This window comes from Medicago truncatula, chromosome 3 (assembly GCF_003473485.1).
Source record: "Medicago truncatula cultivar Jemalong A17 chromosome 3, MtrunA17r5.0-ANR, whole genome shotgun sequence".
Classification (NCBI taxonomy): Eukaryota; Viridiplantae; Streptophyta; class Magnoliopsida; order Fabales; family Fabaceae; genus Medicago; species Medicago truncatula.
This window is the reverse complement of record NC_053044.1, coordinates 52,923,341-52,942,962: the sequence shown is the minus strand read 5'-3', so window position 1 is coordinate 52,942,962 and position 19,622 is coordinate 52,923,341. Positions and strand designations below refer to the sequence as shown.

General features: G+C 32.5%; 2 protein-coding genes across 2 annotated transcripts; one reads left to right on the top strand and one right to left on the bottom strand.

Moving 5' to 3' along the window:
- Positions 1–2,550: 2,550 nt before the first annotated feature.
- LOC11421031 (EIN3-binding F-box protein 1) lies at positions 2,551–6,073 on the top strand. The gene is made up of 2 exons (XM_003603350.4): positions 2,551–2,804; positions 3,387–6,073. The coding sequence occupies exons 1-2, from the start codon at positions 2,780–2,782 to the stop codon at positions 5,285–5,287; spliced, it is 1,926 nt and encodes a 641-aa protein (XP_003603398.2). The 5' UTR covers positions 2,551–2,779; the 3' UTR covers positions 5,288–6,073.
- Positions 6,074–13,397: 7,324 nt separating this feature from the next.
- On the bottom strand, positions 13,398–18,016 carry LOC11428820 (protein WVD2-like 6). The gene is made up of 9 exons (XM_003603339.4): positions 17,664–18,016; positions 17,222–17,445; positions 16,879–17,130; positions 16,697–16,737; positions 16,534–16,605; positions 15,949–16,045; positions 15,780–15,851; positions 15,586–15,696; positions 13,398–14,376 (listed from the first exon to the last, which is right to left on the bottom strand). Exons 2-9 carry the CDS (start codon positions 17,429–17,431, stop codon positions 13,870–13,872), a joined length of 1,362 nt encoding a protein of 453 aa, XP_003603387.2. The 5' UTR covers positions 17,432–17,445; positions 17,664–18,016; the 3' UTR covers positions 13,398–13,869.
- Positions 18,017–19,622: the final 1,606 nt, after the last annotated feature.

The window sequence follows — 19,622 nt, the reverse complement described above, 5'->3', positions numbered from 1 at the left end:
ATAAAATGGACTTGAAGATCCATTCTTTAGACGTCTAAAGTTAATTGTATGATTGATACTTATAAGACCATACCTTCAAAACTCTACTTTGGGAATAACCAATCATGTATGTTGAAATATTGATTCGCATCAAGCCAACAAGTTACCATATGTAAGTCATCCCCTTATTTTATAATTTATATTTTGGTTAAGAACTTAATATTTCTCATCTAAGTAAATTTTTTGGATGTGTTGTGTCTATCACAATTGCTCCAATATAATGCACTTAGATTGAATATGATAGAATATTGAAAAAATCTATTTGATATGAATCTTCATCTATTATAAATTGTATTGAGCCAACTTGTTTACAGCCTAGTAGGCTGATTAGTTTTCCCAATATTAGGGGGAGAGAATAAGCAGCTGAAAATGTGAACCTGAAGTTCAAATGAATTATTTGAAAGAAAATATTATTGTCTCATCTTGATCCTCAAAATATAACTCGTTTGCAAAGTTAAACAAATAAAATAAGCAGCTGCTAATGCTCCAATCGAAATAGATGTCCCTGTCGATTATTGCAAATGAGTCCCAACCGCGCATGAAGCGTGGTAGACCAATCAGTTCCACATATAAAATCCTCAAACAAGAAAAGGAGCTAAAAGTAAAGATAACCCAATTAAGGATGTGTAAACTCTAAAAGAGTCATCTGACATATTTGATTTTAAGTTCCAGAAGAACCGACCAGGTACCTGAGATGTATGAAAAATAAAGAGATCTCAATAAATTATGTCATGAATGGAATGAGGTGGAACAAAATTTAAAGTCAACGTTGACGATGTTTTTGCTTATAACATAGCGCTATATGTGATGAGTGTTAACGAGGATCAAGGATTAAAACATGATATCAAACTCGCTTTGTAAAGTCGAATTTTTTGGACTTGTGGTCCGCACACTTGAAGATGTGAAGTTAATTAGATATATAAGATTTTTCGCGCGAAAGAGAATTACATTGATAAAATACATATGTAAAGAGTTTGATATGCTCACCGGAAGTGAGCTGATATATGTCTAACGTTTATGTTTAAGAGACGTATTTACCTGAAGTGAATTCAAGAACTTTTTCTTGCTTGATTAAGTTTAGTATTACATGGAAGGCTCAATTTATATGAAAGATGTGTTGCAATATAGTTGTATGACTCACGTGATAGTGATGAGTATATGAAACTCTCCGGTAAAATTAATTTTCGTGAGATATTGAAGGAATGACATCATATGTCCATTCTAAATCTTTGAAAATAAATTTGTTATAATCATTTTAATGATGATGGTATAAATATTATTGAACTCCTGAAGAGATTCTAACATCTATTGATTATAGAAATATTTGAAATTAAATATGTTGCATGCACAAAGTTTGTTTGGATTTGCAGATTTATCATTTAAACGAGATTTTGTGCATCAAGAAACTTATATAACAAATGTATTTGATATGGACACATCTAGTTGACTGTGTACTATAATGATTGTGATGTCACTTGATATTAGTATAGATCATGTCCTCAAGAAAATGATAAACAACTTGAATTGGTCCTGAAGTACCATATCTTAGTTCAAACGAGGACATCAATGTATTTTGTTAATGATATTTATTGTGGTATTTTGCTTTGGCAATGTTAGTAAATACAGATATCAAAACAAAGTCAAGCATATATTTTGTATCTTAAAGAAGCAACATAATCAAGGAAGTGAAGAACGCTCTTTTATTAAGGATGATGATTTTACAAGTACAAGAAACTTGTTGATTTCTTAAAGGGGGTCTTGCAACAACTCAATATGAAGAAACTTCTCAAGCACTACTAATTTGAAGAAGACTATGAAGATAAACCAGATATTTCAACAAAGTCGCTCCAAGTAAACTTTTGAGTAACTAGAACAAATATTATTTGACTTTCTTCGTCTCATAGATGATTGTCTTTATGAGGGGTAGACATAAATGTGTTCTGCACTCTTTTTCCCTTAACCATGGTTTTGTCCCATTGGGTTTTCCTGGTAAGGTTTTTAACGAGGCAGATTATCATACACAAAAGGGATATTGTACTCTTTTTCCTTCACTAGAATTTTTCTTCTATTAGGTTTTTCTCTAGTAAGGTTTTAATGAGGCATATCCTCAATGGACATCCAAGGGGGAGTGTTATAAATATTAATAGTGGATGTCCAAATAGCAAATGTGTTAGTGGGCCATACTATTAGGTTATTGAGCTTAATTCATAGGCTACTCTATTTCTCTATAAATAGAGCTCATTTGTAACATTGAGATACACACATCAGTGAATAAGAATACTGCTCCTATTCTCTCTTCTTCTCCTCTCTATTATTATCATCTCTATTTACTTGTATTCATAAAAAAAAAAAAAAAAATGTTAGAAAAAATAATTAAAAATAAATAAAACCAGGGTCTGGTTTCTGGTATTGATTTGGTGGGAAGAATAATACAAAGAAAGAAAGAAACCCCACTTTCATGTTCTGATACATTGAATTTGATCCTGTCACACTCAATGTACCCAACAATCTCTTCTTTTTTCACTCCTAATAAAAACCACACCTTTGACAATCCTTAACCTTCACTTTCATTTTTTCTCTCTCCCTTTTTTTTTTTGCCCTATCTCATAGGGTTCTCTCCCTCTCCCTCTCTTTTTTTTTTTCTCTCTCAAGAGTTCTTCTTCTTTTTCCCTCTTCTTTGAGGTTTCTTTTGTTAACAACTCTTCAGATTTTACCTTGTGTTGTTTTTTGAGCTATACCCATGTCTAAAGTTCTCAGCTTTACCGGTAAGCTTTTAATTTGGTTCATGTTTCATCTGATTATTGGTTTTTGATTCTGTTAATTGATGAAGTTTGTTATCATAGATATGAATTTGATGTTTTGATTTTAGTTTTCTATATTGATTTGTTATGATTTTTATTTTGGTTTTGTAAATTAAATCTACCTTTTTTTGGTGGATCTGATTAGTGATATGAACAATTTTATTTTATTTTATTTTGAGATAGTATATAATTTGGCATGAAATTGTTTTAATAATTTGCTTTTATTGATAAGAGATAATTTTACTGGTAGTTGTTTTATGTATTTTGTGGGAAATGAATCATGTTCACATATAAGATAGATAGTTTTGTATGCATATGAGATCAGTAATTTTGCTCAAAATTGATTTGATCAGTAATTTTGCTCGAAGATTTGTGTTGGATTTCATTAATATGTCTAGTTTATATGATTTGGTCTTTTTTTGTTTGGTTGTGTTCAAATCTTTTACTCAGAATATATAATATTACTGTAGAGCTGTTATGTTTCTCTAATTTTTTTTATATGTTTGGATTTATGTATATTGACCTTGTGTGTGTTTGATTTCTCAGGAGGTGATGATTTTTGTACTGGAAGGTCGATGTACCTTAACCCGAAGGAGGCGAGTCTCTTCTTGTCTCTTGGCCGTCAAGAATATGCTTACAGACCTCTTCAAAAGAGATCTCGCTTCAATGTTCCATTTGATTTCAGTGGAGAAAAATGGTTTGATCTGAAGCCAGAGACATCTATTGAAACATTGCCTGATGAATGCCTCTTTGAGATCCTTAGAAGGTTGCCTGAAGGACAAGATAGGAGTTTATGTGCTTCTGTATCCAAGCGCTGGCTTACGCTTCTAAGCAGTATTTCCAAGAATGAAATCTGCAGCAACGCAAGTTCTGGAAACAAGGACAGTGACAATCAAGAATTTGGTGATGAAGGCTATCTTTCTCGAAGCTTAGAGGGGAAAAAGGCAACAGATGTTAGACTAGCTGCCATTGCTGTTGGCACACAATCTCGAGGAGGATTAGGGAAGCTTTCAATTCATGGAAGTAATCCAGATCGTGCCTTGACTGATGTAGGTCTCAAGGCAGTTGCTCATGGCTGCCCTTCTCTGAAGTCTTTCACTCTTTGGGATGTTGCTACCATTAGCGACGCAGGCTTGATCGAGATTGCTAATGGTTGTCATCAGATAGAGAATCTTGACCTATGCAAGTTGCCAACAATTTCTGACAAGGCTTTGATTGCAGTTGCAAAGCACTGTCCGAATCTGACTGAGTTATCGATAGAGTCATGTCCTAGCATCGGTAATGAAGGTCTACATGCTATTGGAAAGTTGTGTCCAAATCTAAGGTCCGTATCAATTAAAAACTGTCCTGGAGTTCGTGATCAGGGAATTGCTGGCCTTTTATGTTCAGCATCCATTATTCTAAAAAAGCTGACACTTGAATCGCTAGCTGTTTCTGATTACTCACTAGCAGTTATTGGACAATATGGCTTTGTAGTTACTGATCTTGTCCTAAATTTCCTTCCAAATGTAACCGAGAAAGGATTCTGGGTGATGGGTAATGGCCATGCACTGCAGCAACTAACGTCGCTCACAATTGGGCTGTGCCCTGGAGTAACAGATATCGGGCTTCATGCTGTAGGAAAGGGTTGTCCAAATGTGAAAAACTTTCAGCTTCGTAGGTGTTCATTTCTGTCAGACAATGGGCTGGTATCGTTCACCAAGGCTGCTCCATCAATTGTGAGCCTACAATTGGAAGAGTGCCATAGGATTACCCAATTTGGGGTTGCCGGTGCCATTTTAAACCGTGGTACAAAATTGAAGGTTCTTACTCTGGTAAGCTGCTACGGGATCAAAGATCTGAATCTCAATTTGCCAGCAGTACCTCCATGTCAGACAATTTCGTCATTATCAATCCGTAACTGCCCTGGAGTTGGTAATTTTACTCTCAACGTCCTTGGGAAGCTCTGTCCTACGCTTCAGTGTCTTGAATTGATTGGACTTGAGGGAATAACAGACCCAGGGTTTATTTCACTGCTTCAGAGGTCTAAGGCCAGTTTGGGTAATGTTAATCTAAGTGGTTGCATCAATCTGACAGATGTAGGAGTTTTGTCCATGGTCAAGTTGCATTGTTCGACTCTTGGAGTGCTAAACCTTAATGGTTGTAAAAAGGTCGGGGATGCTTCCTTGACAGCAATTGCAGACAATTGCATTGTCTTGAGTGATCTTGATGTTTCCGAGTGTGCAATCACCGATGCAGGGATTTCTGCCCTTACTCGTGGAGTCCTGTTCAATCTGGATGTACTTTCTTTGGCAGGTTGCTCATTGGTTTCAAACAAGAGCTTGTCTGCTTTGAAAAAATTGGGTGATTCCCTCGAGGGATTAAATATCAAAAATTGCAAGTCGATCAGCAGCCGCACAGTTAACAAGCTTGTGGAACATCTCTGGATGTGTGACATCCTCTTCTGAGCAGGTAGCCTTGATATCTATACCGCAAAGTCTGGGTAGCCCGAGCTCCAGATTTTATTATCAGTGTTGGCGAGGTAGTGTTTTTGGGTCCATCAGTTATCGGTGGGTCTTGGTTGTCGCAGTACCCAGTTCTCTTTTTCCAGAGCATACAGTTGTTCAATCTTTATTTTTGCAGGTTTCCTTATAATTGAAAGGAAATCTGTTGAAAGATTTTTTTGGCATCCTGTTGACGGGATGCTGCTTTTAGAATGACTGATTATCTCTGAGAACATAGTTACTGGGTCCTGAATTTAGGTTTCTTTCTGGTGTTGGCACCTGATGTTTTTTTGCTCCATTTTGCATCGGTTTTGCCACCATGTTTCGTTGTTCCCGTGTTTTCACAGCAGTCTGTACCAATGTTTGTCCAGAGTGGTTGGTGTTAACCCAATTTTTCGCGTATTTGAACTATGTTCTGTACGCGATGTTTGTGGTCGCAGTTTTAGTCAAGGGGCGTCTTGAAGTTCCAGCTTATGTGATTTTGTTATCTTGGTTACTATTGACAGTTCAGAGTTACTTGGGGCCTTTAGTCTTCTCTAGGGTTTTGGCTATGACAGCAAGTCTGTCGCCACAATCTTTTTCCATTGGGAAGGATTGTTTTTTCTACCAAGCCCTAGTTTTTTTAGGCTTCTTTTTTTTCTGAACTTGTCACACTAACCTCTATCTTATGTTATGTAATGATACTGATATTTGCCCTTTGTACTGAATAATGGTAGTTATATTATGAAAATTAATGAATAATGGTTTGTACTTTTGGTGTTTCATTCCATAATTTTATTGCATACTGAATTATATGAGCTATACGATAAATTGGGATTTAATTCATAAGATAACATAACATAAATTAAAATGTTGAAATGGTCTTTCTGCTAGTTTATTTTATTTTTCTTGACACTATAATACTAATAGTTGACCTTGACCTGACCTAACTTTGATTTTATCAGATACTAATCTAACTAAATTAGCCATTTTATTATTCTTTGAAGTAACAACCTTTAGGGGATTATTCCTCTCATAAAATTATAAAAAAAAAAAAAAAAACCTTTGGGGATTATTATTATTATTTGAGCTAAAAGATAAAGAAATTGGTGGTATGTTATTCAAATTTGAGTTTAAAGGGTTCAAGAAGTTGTTGTAAGTCTTGCTTCAAACTTAGATGAAAGAGTAAATACTTATATATTAAAATAAAAATTAATTGAACGTTTTCTTCATTATTATTTAAGCGTGTATTGTAGTCCTGAGAATGAGATATTTGGAATAGAGAAGAGGACAAAGCTTGCGTAAAATAAAATTGTTAGGTTGGTTCGCAGAAGATTGATTAGTACGATACTGTATGATGATGGCACATGTAATGTAATGTATGTACTTCACATGTGCATTCTTTCTCATAACGTAAAGCAATTAATTATTGATGCATTATTTGTCAAGCCATCACACGTTTTTTCCTCCTTTTTCAAGTTTTGGAAGCGAAGTTTCCATATGAATGAATAGTACACCTCGGTTCTAAGACTTTTTTATTTTTATTTTTCTTAATCTTTTTGTTTGTTAGTTAATTAATTTAATTATCATGATCATCCTCCCAGCAGCCTGAATAGGCATGGATTTGATTCTCTAAAATTAATAAATAAATAATGTATTTTAAAGATAAAGATCAATGATAATATCTTTGATCTTTATCTTTATCATTCACCACTAGTGAATGATAAAGTTGTTTAACTATTAATTATTACAAGAAAAAATAGCTGTTTAAATTAACTGTTGATTTTTACACTTCCACTCTTTATTTTTTGAAGCACACTAGATAACTTAATAGTTGACAAGATATTTGGTAAGGCCGACTAATACAAGCTACACACACAACTGGTCCAACCATAATTTCTTTAGAACTAAATTAAATTCCATCCCAATTTTAATATAAAAAAAAATGTTAATTTTATTTCAAGTCTCTTACAATTTCAGATCTAAAATCCTAAATTATATTTACTGAAAGAGAGTTACCCAAAACAAGGGACATACCTAAAGTACAGGCTTGATCCTTTTTATGATAGGATGATGGTTAATTTGTTAAACAAAAATGATAGTAACACAAACATGGTATTTATAGACTCATTACAGGCTTTCATCCAGATCTATTTTAGCTGCAATTTCTTTTGTAACTTTGTGATATAGTATAATATAGACAGATTGATGGGAGACAAAATATCTCAAGGTCTTTAATTATAGAAGCACTTTTAAATTTAATTTGTTCAACAACTCGATTGATGAGCTTTTAGTGGAAAATCTGTAGTGGTTGAAATGGATGTCCAAATCCAATGAATCAAAAGCTTCTCTTTTTGTCAATTCTTCTTTGATGTTTGTTCTCTTATGATCAAATCTTTTAACCCACGACTCCATCAAGAGATTTATGTGCATCACAAAGAGATTCTTTTCTGACCTTTGATATGTTGTTAGAGAAAATAATAGTAGTAGTTCTTTATTTTTGTTTGCCTCTTTTTTTCATAGATTTTTTTTTTCTATGGTATAAAAGTTCTATTTTTACTTATTGAATTTTCCATATGGTTGTGATTGTATGGTCAGGTGGGACTTTGTTCATGTTCTGGCCAGACCCCACTTTTCTTTAAATGATTAAGACCATTTTCAAAGTCTCTTTTTTTAGGGATGACGATTTTGAAAACCCTTAAAAAAAGACCATTTAAAAAAGTCTATTTATATTTAACTAAATAGATCAAGATAAATACCATCTAAAAAATTTAGTTGGTAAACCTAATAGACGGTCTACTTTAAATAAATATAATCTTTTAAAAAAAAAAAAGACGATCTATTTAAATAAATTTAAGTAATTTTGTAGTGTGTTTTTTTTTTTTTTTTTTTTTTTTTATCATATTTAGTAGTTTAGGTTTCTAAGTATGTAAGTTTAATTTTGTTGACAAAATTATTTAAGCATAATGACTCGAATATACAATTTTTTTATATGTTATCAGTAACTAATCTACATTGAAGATTTGTGGTTTTTTATGTCCAAATTAATTTAATGATAAACCTATAGTCAATTTAAATAATTATGTCAAAAAAAAGTGATGTTTATTCCATGTGACCCTAATAAGAGAAGACCAAATTTGAGAATAGATTATTATGTACGTACTCCTACCGGGTTTAAGTCTTTAACTAGAACTTGAACATAATTTTAGTGTATGTTTCGTTTCATTCTTTGAGGAGCTAAATTATAGTTTATGATTTTTTAAATTTAAATTTATTGTTCAAATCACTTTAACATTAATGTATTCAAACTTACTTTCAACTCAAATTTAGTTTGAATCAATTTACTTAATCAATTTTTCTTATTGTGGAATCAAACATGCATTTGGTGCTCGTTTTGTTTAGGAGTGGTTTCTATAATATCATAGTAAATCTTCACATTTTCACAAAAAAATTTGCTTTTATAATTTCACGATTTCCACGTCTAACTTGTCTTGGGATGTGAAATTTGCGGTGCAAAAGCTAATTCATAAATATACTTAGAATCAAAATCATGTCAATAAACATGGATATGTGTTTACTACCAAAATTGAGTTTGACAACTTAAACCCATGTCTAATAGTTTCAAATGTGAAACCATATACGGGTTTTGACACGTAATCTATTTTGAATAATGATATTCGAACAATCAAAATATGATAACTTTTTAAACAACTTTATAACAATACGATGTACGATAATTTTTGGGTTGTGAAAACAAATTTTTGGTCTACTTGCACCGAAGGTGACACATTCAAATGGATGTATAATGGTTCCATACCACCAGCATCAAATCAAATAAACAAGAAGATGAATTGATTTTTCAACAGAGAACTTGATTTGTTTAAAAACACTCAACAATCATCCAGGCCCACAGGCACCACAAAAGGTTTTTTAACAACGCAATAAAATGAAATTGACCATTTTCGTACTACTTTTTTGTTATAAAATGGAGGTTACACTCCCTTTTGTAGGATCTGCTTGAGGGCTCGATGCACGCAACCTATTTCTTTTTCCAAGTAGATGAAATAAAAGTGAAATGTAGACAAAAATATATATATATATATATATATATATATATATATATATATATATATATATATATATATATATATATAAAAGTGAAATGTATATTACAACAGTACTTAAACTTCAATTTAATAGAAAAATTCTTAAAATAAGGTGGCTGCTATGGTGGAAATAATGGGTGGCAACAACGTGCCGTTTCCTCTTTTCTGAATACATATTAGCATATAAAATGTTGTTCGATTTATTTTAATGAATATTTTTAAAATAACAATTTTTTATAATCTTTTATTGTAGATAATTAAATATATTAATATTTAAAGTTGTGTATTGACTATTGACATGTATGAAGTGGTTGATTATATGTATCTTAAAAAAGGAGGTTAATTTTTTAAATCATTGGATTCAATAGATTTAACAGAGTATATATAGTATTACTTGTTATTGAGTGAAATGTATGAGACTATACTTAACTAATGTTGGTCTCGTTTCGTATTTGTTATAAAGTGATGAGATTTCTTGAGTCTCGTCAAATAATAATGAGTGCATCATAAAAATGTGTTCGAAAATGTTGAGCTAGTATTTTCTCTAAACTAATTTCTCAATGGAAGAAATTATTTATTAGTTTTTTAGATATATTGTTTTTTTTTAATCGGCAAATTTTATTAGGCCAAAACTCTTACAAGATGCAAAGAGACGGCAAAACGGAACAAAACAAAATGCCGCCTATAGGTGTAACATCCACCCATACACAACTACCTCATCATATCCGACACGAGTACGACGAAGAAGCCCCTAAAAAACTACAACCAAAAAAAGCATGGCCGAAGCTAAGACTTTGAAATCTAATAACAGCATCAAAATTCAAACCCATAGCTGAGCCACCACCTCCCACAGCCGAACACAAACAAAACACCAAGAGATATTGTTTATTAGTTATTTAACGAAGAATATTGTATACTTAAAACGAGAGACTTACTAGTTACTATTTAAATAATTGAACTCAAATGGTTAAAGAACTTTTATTAGTGTTGAAATATTTAGAAGAACTTGTGTTCAAATTTTAATTATAGAATGAACAATCATGAGTTAGACTTTACTTACATTATGACCAGATTTTGGATTACCATAACCTCTTTTTCTAAAGAACTAGATCTAATAGAAACCATTGGTGTTAAGGTTGTTAGGTTGTCGTCAGGGTTACCTTAATGAAGAACCTATCAAAGTGTTAAATGAGATCAAGTAAGTAAAATTTATATTACACTAGACTTTCCACCCGTGCTGCCGCACGAGTCATTTACATTGTAGACGTAGTAGATAAAAACAAATCTCAATACATATCAAAGATAATGAAATATGTGGTCCCAAATATATGCAAATGTTGGAATTCGAACCTCAGACACCACACTTATTCACCTTAAAAATATTAATTTTTATCAATCGTGTGTTACTTCATTCTTTTATTAAAATTATATGTCAATGTTATATTATTGGTATGTTATTTCATCTTTTTTTTTTTTTTTTTGACAAAATGTTACTTCATTCTTTTGTAAAAATTATATGTTAATGTTATATTATGTACCTAAAAATAGCTCATTCTTAACCTCAACATGTAAAATGTTTTATTTAAATAATTTTCCTTTTATCGAATATTTGGCCTTTACCGTAAATGATACCCTTTAACTGTTTGTTGAAATTTTTCTTCCACCTGTTTATATAGATTGCAAAATTCTGGTGCATTTTGTGGTAGATATTTAACAAAGAGAGTTCAGTTCTAATTTGGATGAAAAATGTAATATTAAAAAAAAATGTTGCTATAATCTTTCAGAACCCTTTTATTCCAATAGGGCGATTTGTTTTGAAGAAATAGGGGAAATAAAGCGATGCCGATTTGCTTTGTTCATGAAAATAGGAGATTAGGTGTGAGCATTAGGGTTGTTCATGAAAATAGGAGATTAGATGTGAGTATTAGGGTTAAAACAGTAAAATTATGCAATAGGGTTTAGGTTAAAATTAGGGCTTACGGGTTAACTTTAATATATAAGAAGATTAGGTGTGAGCATTAGGGTTGTTCATCAAAATAGGAGATTATGTGTGAGCATTAGGGTTAAAACAATAAAATTATGCAATAGGGTTTAGGTTAAAATTAGAGCTTACGAGTTAATTTTAATATATAAGAAGATAAGAAGATTAGGTGTGAGCATTATGGTTGTTCATGAAAATATGAGATTAGGTGTGAGCATTAGGGTTAAAACAGTAAAATTATGCAATAGGATTTAGGTTAAATTTAGGGTTTACGGGTTAACTTTAATATATAATAAGAAGATTATGTGTGAGCATTAGGGTTGTTCATGAAAATAGGAGATTAGGTGTGAGCATTAGGGTTTGAAACAGTAAAATTATGCAATAGGGTTTAGGTTAAAATTAGCTCATTCTTAACCTCAACATGTAAAATGTTTTATTTAAATAATTTTCCTTTTATCGAATATTTGGCCTTTACCGTAAATGATACCCTTTAACTGTTTGTTGAAATGTTTCTTCCACCTGTTTATATAGATTGCAAAATTCTGGTGCATTTTGTGGTAGATATTTAACAAAGAGAGTTCAGTTCTAATTTGGATGAAAAGTGTAATATTAAAAAAAAAAAAATGTTGCTATAATCTTTCAAAACCCTTTTATTCCAATAGGGCGATTTGTTTTGTTGAAGAAATATGGCGATTTGTATTGAAGAAATAGAGGAAATAAAGCGATGCCGATTTGCTTTGTTGGGTTAACTTTAATATATAAGAAGATTAGGTGTGAGTAAGGGCTGTCTCATTTGAATTTTGCACGAATATTAAATGAGATCACCCTTTTTTATCAATTAAAAAAAAATCATATTGTTATTGTTGTAAATTGGGGCCTAACTCATCCTTACAAAACCGGCTTGTAAGGTGAGGATTGCCTCCTCTTTATAAACTCTTCTCAAGAGTCTTATCTATCCGATGTGGGACTTGGGTTTTTCCCAACACACCCCCCTCACGCCCAGCACTCTTTGGGCTTGGTGCGTGAATAGGTTTAGGCGGCCCTTGAATTCGACAAGCTTTGATATCATGTTGTAAATTGGGGCCTAACTCATCCTTACAAAACCGGCTTGTAAGGTGAGGATTGCCTCCTCTTTATAAACTTTTCTCAAGAGTCTTATCTAAAACTTGGGTTTTTCGCAACAGTTATCGATTGTTTAAATAAAATGCTTTCAGAGTACCAAGGAATCTTCCCGATCAACAAGACACAAATTCTAAAATATTTGGTTTTAGACATAACAAACAACAGGTGAGTCCCCTGGCATTACCCAACATTCAAAAGGGCCAGCAATGCCATTGACTAATAGCTTGTTTATTTGTGATGATAATTCAATGCCAATTGTGAAATGCAGAGTTTCCCTTATTATTCACATTTGTTTGGGCAACTAATGAACATACAATAAAACTCCTCAATCGTTTCCAGCACACCTATTAACCAACTACCATGCAAGTATCAAAGACGTTTCTCTTTCATAGATGAAATGTGTATATGATTGAAAACATGTTATTGTTCCTTCGTATTTGCTCCCTCTTTGTCTTTTTCAATTGTTGCATCTAAAAGAGAGAGAAAACTGTTATAACTTTCAAAGTTTAATGTAACATTTATTATTGTTTACAAAGGGAATGATTAAAGTTACTATAGAAAAAAAAGATAAGTAATTGTATTGAAGGTAAACAGTTTATTAGTTGTTAATTGAAAAAAAACAGGAGTATTTATGTTTGTACGGTAACACTCATTGAGACATTTTTAAATCCAACACATTTGTTCTGGGAATTACTAAATAAATCCGCAAGCAAACCCTTCATAACTCAAATTGAAAGAGGATTCAAGAGAAATTTGAGATCAGTTTCCCTGTCTCACTGTACCAAATAAGATGAAGAATTTAATGTACTTTACTTATTTGATTGCCTGTGTGGAACATGTGGATATGTTGCTATAGGATATAGTAGGAGTTGAAAATTAATTGAGATAGTGACAATACATTTTGTTGCATAACAAAGCATAGCTGTAATACGACTAATCAGAATGGTGTCCACAACACAAACAGCTAATTTAATGTGACAATGCCAACTGTTTAACAGAGCAATGCCTAAACAAAATGTAATGCAACCACTGATGCCAAACATTCTCAAAATTTTCGGTAACATGTCCAAATAGATAAGTGTTGCATACCTAACATCAACTGGAACAACCTGACAAATATTTATATTATTATTATTACATATAATGCTGCGAGGAGAATCATAAGGATAAACCAGCAAGCTTGGGAGTAAACACAAAAGATACAATGCTGCTTGGACAAACTTACATCATAAAACATAATGCAAATATGCAGGCCTTCATTGTCAAATAATCTCAGTCATATGCTTCTATATATTCACGAGATGAATCAATTGCTGTGATAGCTGACACCAGATTATGTTCCTGCTGTTTGCTTAATGCTATCCTGCTATGGGTTCTTGTACCAAAATGAGTTGTGGTTTGTCTTCAATCACTATATCACCATTCAATTGAGATTCTGCTACATCCGGCTCTATGTTCAGAGACGGAGTTCCACTTGTCTCATCAGAGAAGGCACTGTTCTCCTCAATAGCTGCAGCTGCTTCAACTTTCTCTTCCCTTGTTGCAACGGACAAGGTGGTAACTTCAGTTGTTACACTAGATAAGGAGGTTTTCTCGTCATGCACCGCCTTAGATGAAGTCCGTGCAGTCACTGAATTGGATGAACTGATCCTTTCAGGAGTCAGTCGAGGAGGGAGAGATCTTCTTTGTGGCTTCTTTGGCTGAACATGACTAATTCCTTTAGTGGGATTATTCTGAGACACTTTCTCATCCAGACTTAAACGGCATTGTTGAGCACTGCTGTTACTGTTTACATCTAGCTCTGAGGACATTGTTGAACTCTTCTTACGACCAAGCTTGGGAGATTTTGCTCTTGTAGTTGGTATCTAAATTCACAAGTCCAAATGCTCAAGGATTTCAATTTCTAAATCATGGACAAACTTGCTAACTCAAAAAAGTTCATGGAGCATATCATCAGTTTGTTAAAACTACATGCCTAATGACAAGTTTAAATAGCAAAACAAAAAAAACTCTGTCGAGAGAAAACCGGGTTTTAGAATCACTTTCTAGTTAGATTTAGAAGATCAATAGTTCTGCTCAATTAATTGACACTGACAATAGAGTTTAACCAACTAGCTAACTTTAAATATCTCCTCTAACTGGAGCTAAGCAATTCTGTTGTGATGTTGACGTGGTTTTTGGATGAGGAGATGATAAATCATCTGATTACATAAGTAAAACCAGATTAGATGCACTTTACCACACACCTATGCCTAGATAAGTCAAAAGTCTTCTAGAATAACAAATTATGAACCATTCATTTTTAGAATCAGATATAATATCAGAATCAGTTTAGAATTATCATAACTACCTAAATTTCAGAACCCACACGACATGTACAAGTCACCAAAACACAAACCAAATTTAAAGGTTCCAGATGGATTTCAATGAAAGCAGGTAACTGAAAAGTAGTTTCAACACTCTAAAAAAAGTCTTTAATCTTATAAAATAAATAATCAGATTCATCCATTCAAATTGAAATCATAGTTATTGAATATCCAATATATATAGCAGTAGTTTGAACTTATATATAAAATATAATAGGCTTACATTTTAAAAATTTCACCTCCTAGCTAGTGTTGTTCCAAGGATCCCAGAAAATACAAGTTTTATAATGTTAATAGCACACTCAATCTCCACAATAAACATTCCATAAACTAGAAAGACCACCACAGAGAGTAATTAACATCTATACGTGATTGAGATTTTATATAATGAGTGGAGACAAATCATTCTTAACCATGGAATATTTCAGAACAAGCAAGACATTCGATTAGACAAACACCAATTGATAGGGTGAAGTGGAAACAGTGAGAAGAAAGCTTCAATCAGCAGATATTGATCTTTTCAAAAACAATTCAGAAGATTGCCCAAGTCAAGCATGTGGGTGCGTGCATGCACATCTGTGCACTTGGGCATCGACATGCCAACAGAAAATACATTGCCTATAGTTAAAAAAACCGAAAATAATTAGACAAAGGGCTTGCATGCAATCAGGCAGACAAGCATCCCTATATGCACAAACAGAAACTAACCTTCTTCAACTCCACCCTAGAAGGAGTAGGCTCCTGGTAGAAGCTTGGCATTGGAGTTGCTTTAAATGCTAGTTTTTTCCTAAGCCTCTTAATCTCAGCTTCTTGGCTCTCCTATAAAAAGAAATCAAAGGTTGAGATGTGCTTAAAAAAGGCACTGGCTGCAAGTTTTCAGCCTAGCTATCATATGTTATCACCTTGGTTTTTGCTTGAATGTTGCTCTCCTCCACTTCCTTCGCATGAATCCTTTCCTCAAGCTTAGAGTAAAACTGGCCACCAAAATATGAACTTTTTTTTAAAACTACAAGCTTATTCAAAAGGAACCATCATGTTAGCCCAAGGAAGAAGCAAGTAATAATTATTTACCTCTTTTCTTCTCTCAGCTCGCTCATTACATTTGAAACTGAATCCATAAGTTGGCATTGTCCCAACTCTACGAGGTTTGGCATCTTCTGATGTAGGACTAATAAGTGGATTAAGGATAAACCATTAAACCATAATTGTAAACTACATTATACTCAATAATAAATTTACAATAAGTTACACTCCCCTCCCATAAGACATGCGCAAATCACACTGCCCTTCTCTCTAATTTTAAAAATTACTCTCTCTTGAGAGATGAATATCTGCAACACTTTGGTCTATTTTAATTTGAACAAACATCGTAAGGATGTTATTTTCTTCCTTGTCATTTTATAGATGACCTACAATTAGCAGAAGGGTTCAAAATGAGGCATCAATGATGTCCCTAAGAAGCTTACTGCGTTAAAAATTGGCTAAAATGTAGCACATTTCATTTTCATCTCCAAAGAAAATATCATTCAAGCATCTAAGGGAAATGTAATTTACCCATAAACTTACTATCGTGATAAAAAGAAATCTCCCTGTGCTCCCTGTTTCCACTCACGAGTAAGAAGAATAAAATCTTGACTACAAAAAAAAAAAGGATACAAAGATGATTCAGCTTTTCCTGGAAGATTATCAAGGGGTTCTTTCTTTATCAAGTGTGGTCTAGTCTTCTCCCTGTATTCAATAAATTGCAATCCACACATCAAATAATGAAGAGGATCAAATCTTTACACCGTATTCAAAATAAATACAAATTGTTTCATACATTGGTGCTTCAGTAGATGCAGCATCAGTCTTTCCAGAGTGCTGAGAGAAAATGTAAAAAAAAGATCAAGGAATGCCAATACCATAATTTTCATTACAGAACCAAAAAGATTAAAGAAGAAACTGAGGAAGCATAATAATATCAATGTCTGACTGACTACCAGTGTAAACAACAAAGATTACCTTGGACAGGTGGGTCTGCTTGTCATTGACTGCCCTGTTGTTAACCGGCTGTCTTGGATGAGAGTCGAAAGTGGAAGTACCATTTGAAACAGATGATGCTACTGCAGCCTCTTCATCTTTTCCGTCTTTGTTCTTTCTCACCGAAGTCATACGAAGACCTCTAGGACTTGGCAATTTTGAATTGTTATTCTTGACAAGATCCTTTTTTGTCCTAGATTTCTCCGTTTCATCAACGATTTCAATTTCCACTTCCTACAATAATAATAATTTCAAAATACATGAGGCATTCAAATAACAAAAGATAAATCGATGAACCAAGTCGGTGTCGGGGGGGTTCTCGTACCTTAGAAACATTAACATTGTTTCCCTCTATTTTGCCATTTGATCCTTCTTCTTCTTCTTCTTCCATAGAGACATTATCGTTGAAATTTCCATTAGACAGTACAGTTTGTTTAATTTGAGTAACAACATTGAAATCAACAGCATCCTGTTGTGAATTAAAGAGTTGTTGTTGATGAAGTCCATCTTCCAGTGAAGTGTTAACTGGATCCATCGTTTACACCAACACTACAAGTTATATAGAAGCAATGAAACTCAACTTAGGGTATGAATGAAGTAAACAAATGAAATGAAATAAGGGGATAGTATAGTAATTAGTAAATAAAAGAGGCAACACTATGTGATTTATTAAAACAAGAAAAGGTTACATTTTGAAAGAGAATATGAAATGATAGAAAAGAAGTAGATTAGAATGTTATGTTAGCGATGAGAAGAAGAAAACAAACCTGAGGTTATGTATGTATGTATCTATGAAAAGAGGAATAGCAGCAGCAACATAGTGGTGAGAGATCTGAGAGACCGACCAACAAGATCCGAAAGATTCAAACAGTTGTTTTGATTTATCTTCTTCTATCTATTTTTATTTATTTAAAATAAAATAAAATGAAATGAAACTTAACAGTGAGAGGAGTGAGTGATAATTAAAGAAACAGTAGAGTACAGGAGAAAACGGGGTTCCTTCCTTCTTTCCTTCAAGTTGAAATTTAATTGTCCAGATCAGATCATGTCGCTTTCCACTAATAGTCGCACAAGGTCACATTCTTTCTACGGGGTGGGTGATGGGTATGTATGTGCAATCAATTCTCTCTCTCTCTCTCTCTCTCTCTCTTTTTCCTCTTATGTTTCTCAATTTTTTGTTTTTTACTCTCAATCTTTATATTAATAACTTATTTCATTTTCTTTTTTTTATCCAATGAAAAATTGATAACAATTTGTTTGAGAGAATTCAAATTGGTACTAATGGAATACTTCATGTAATCTTATTTTCTAAAAATAGTACACCTAAAAAAATATTATTTTCAAAAATATTTAATTGATATATATCTTTTTGCATATGAATATGTTATATGATTAAGCCATCCAGTAAAAAAGTGTATGTCTTTCAGCTAGTAAAACTTGTTTACCATATTATTTAATTAAAATATTAAGCATGTGTTTATTTTCTTGTTTAAATCATATCAACATTTTAAACGAGAAACTATTAGAATTAGACAAGTCTTAAATATTGTCGTGAGCCTTATAGTTTAATTCATCTAAACTTTTATTTATAAAAAATAAAATAAAATCATGTATCATGCTCCAATGTTCTTTGCCACAAAATTAGTAAAAGTAACTTTCTACGGAGAAAGAAGGAAAATAAGCAATATGACTTATTTGAACCAAGCAAATCAATGTGTGTTGAACACGGAGAATGTTTGGTTTTTTATATATGTGATTTTTTTATATAGAATTTTGTATATCTGAATTTAGCATGTCAATTATCTTTTAAATGTTCATATTAAAAGTAATAATTCAATTACGTAGTTATTATTTGGTACAAATGAATAAAGATGTAAGAAAAATTAGAAAAAGAGAAAACAGATCTACGGTAAATCATTCAAATGAGTTGATAGATTTTATGTTTCAACTCGAACTAATTAATTTAGCTTGAATTGATTTTAAAAAATACTCTCTCCGTTTTAAAATGAGTATCGTTTTAAATAATTGCACACAAATTAAAGAATTGAATAAAATAGTCAAATGTCATAGCAATTTTTACTAAGAATAAGACAAACTTAAAGCTGCATTGAAAATTGTGTAAGAGAGAAAAGTTGGAGTATTTATTGTGGCTAAATTTGGATGAAAAAAATTAAAGTTGTATTGAAAATGTAAAACGACATTCATTTTGAAACAATTTTTTTTTGCTAAAGCGACACTTATTTTAAAACGGAGAGAGTAATTAATTAAGTTCAAGTTTTCTGCATTAGCTCAAAACCACAACTTCGTTAACAACGTTTTCACGTTTATTTTGGACCGTGGTATACCAAAATTACGGTGGATCACTATGATATATCTACCGTGATGTCAAACATACACTTACTTGTATAGCTTCCTTGAAACAACAGAAGCATCACAACTGGATTGTGAGCTTTGGTTAAATTGAGCGTGTGTTTGGAAAGACAGTTTTTCAGTTCTACCACATTTCCGAACATAATTAACGGGTAGTAATACCAACATGACAAACATTAGGTTCAATGACAAAATATTAAGTGTCATTAGTTGTTATTTTTATTAGTAAAGGAGCTAAATTCTTAATCTCTTCATCACTTCGATCCTTATATCCTTTCTCTAAATCACAAGTCACTTTAGACACATCTCAAAGCCAAATTGTATACCACACCGCATACATTAATTTAGTTATTGTC

What these genes read in the sequence shown, in the direction of transcription:
- LOC11421031 (XM_003603350.4), top strand. Translation starts at nt 2,780, where the DNA reads ATGTCTAAAGTTCTCAGCTTTACCG. An exon ending in TAAAGTTCTCAGCTTTACCG is followed by an intron (nt 2,805 to 3,386) that starts GTAAGCTTTTAA and finishes TTGATTTCTCAG; the next exon opens with GAGGTGATGATTTTTGTACT.
- LOC11428820 (XM_003603339.4), bottom strand. Translation starts at nt 17,431, where the DNA reads ATGGATCCAGTTAACACTTCACTGGAAGATGGACTTCATCAACAACAA. An exon ending in AGCAGACCCACCTGTCCAAG is followed by an intron (nt 16,738 to 16,878) that starts GTAATCTTTGTT and finishes ATTTTCTCTCAG; the next exon opens with CACTCTGGAAAGACTGATGC. An exon ending in GGAAAAGCTGAATCATCTTT is followed by an intron (nt 16,046 to 16,533) that starts GTATCCTTTTTT and finishes TCCACTTATTAG; the next exon opens with TCCTACATCAGAAGATGCCA.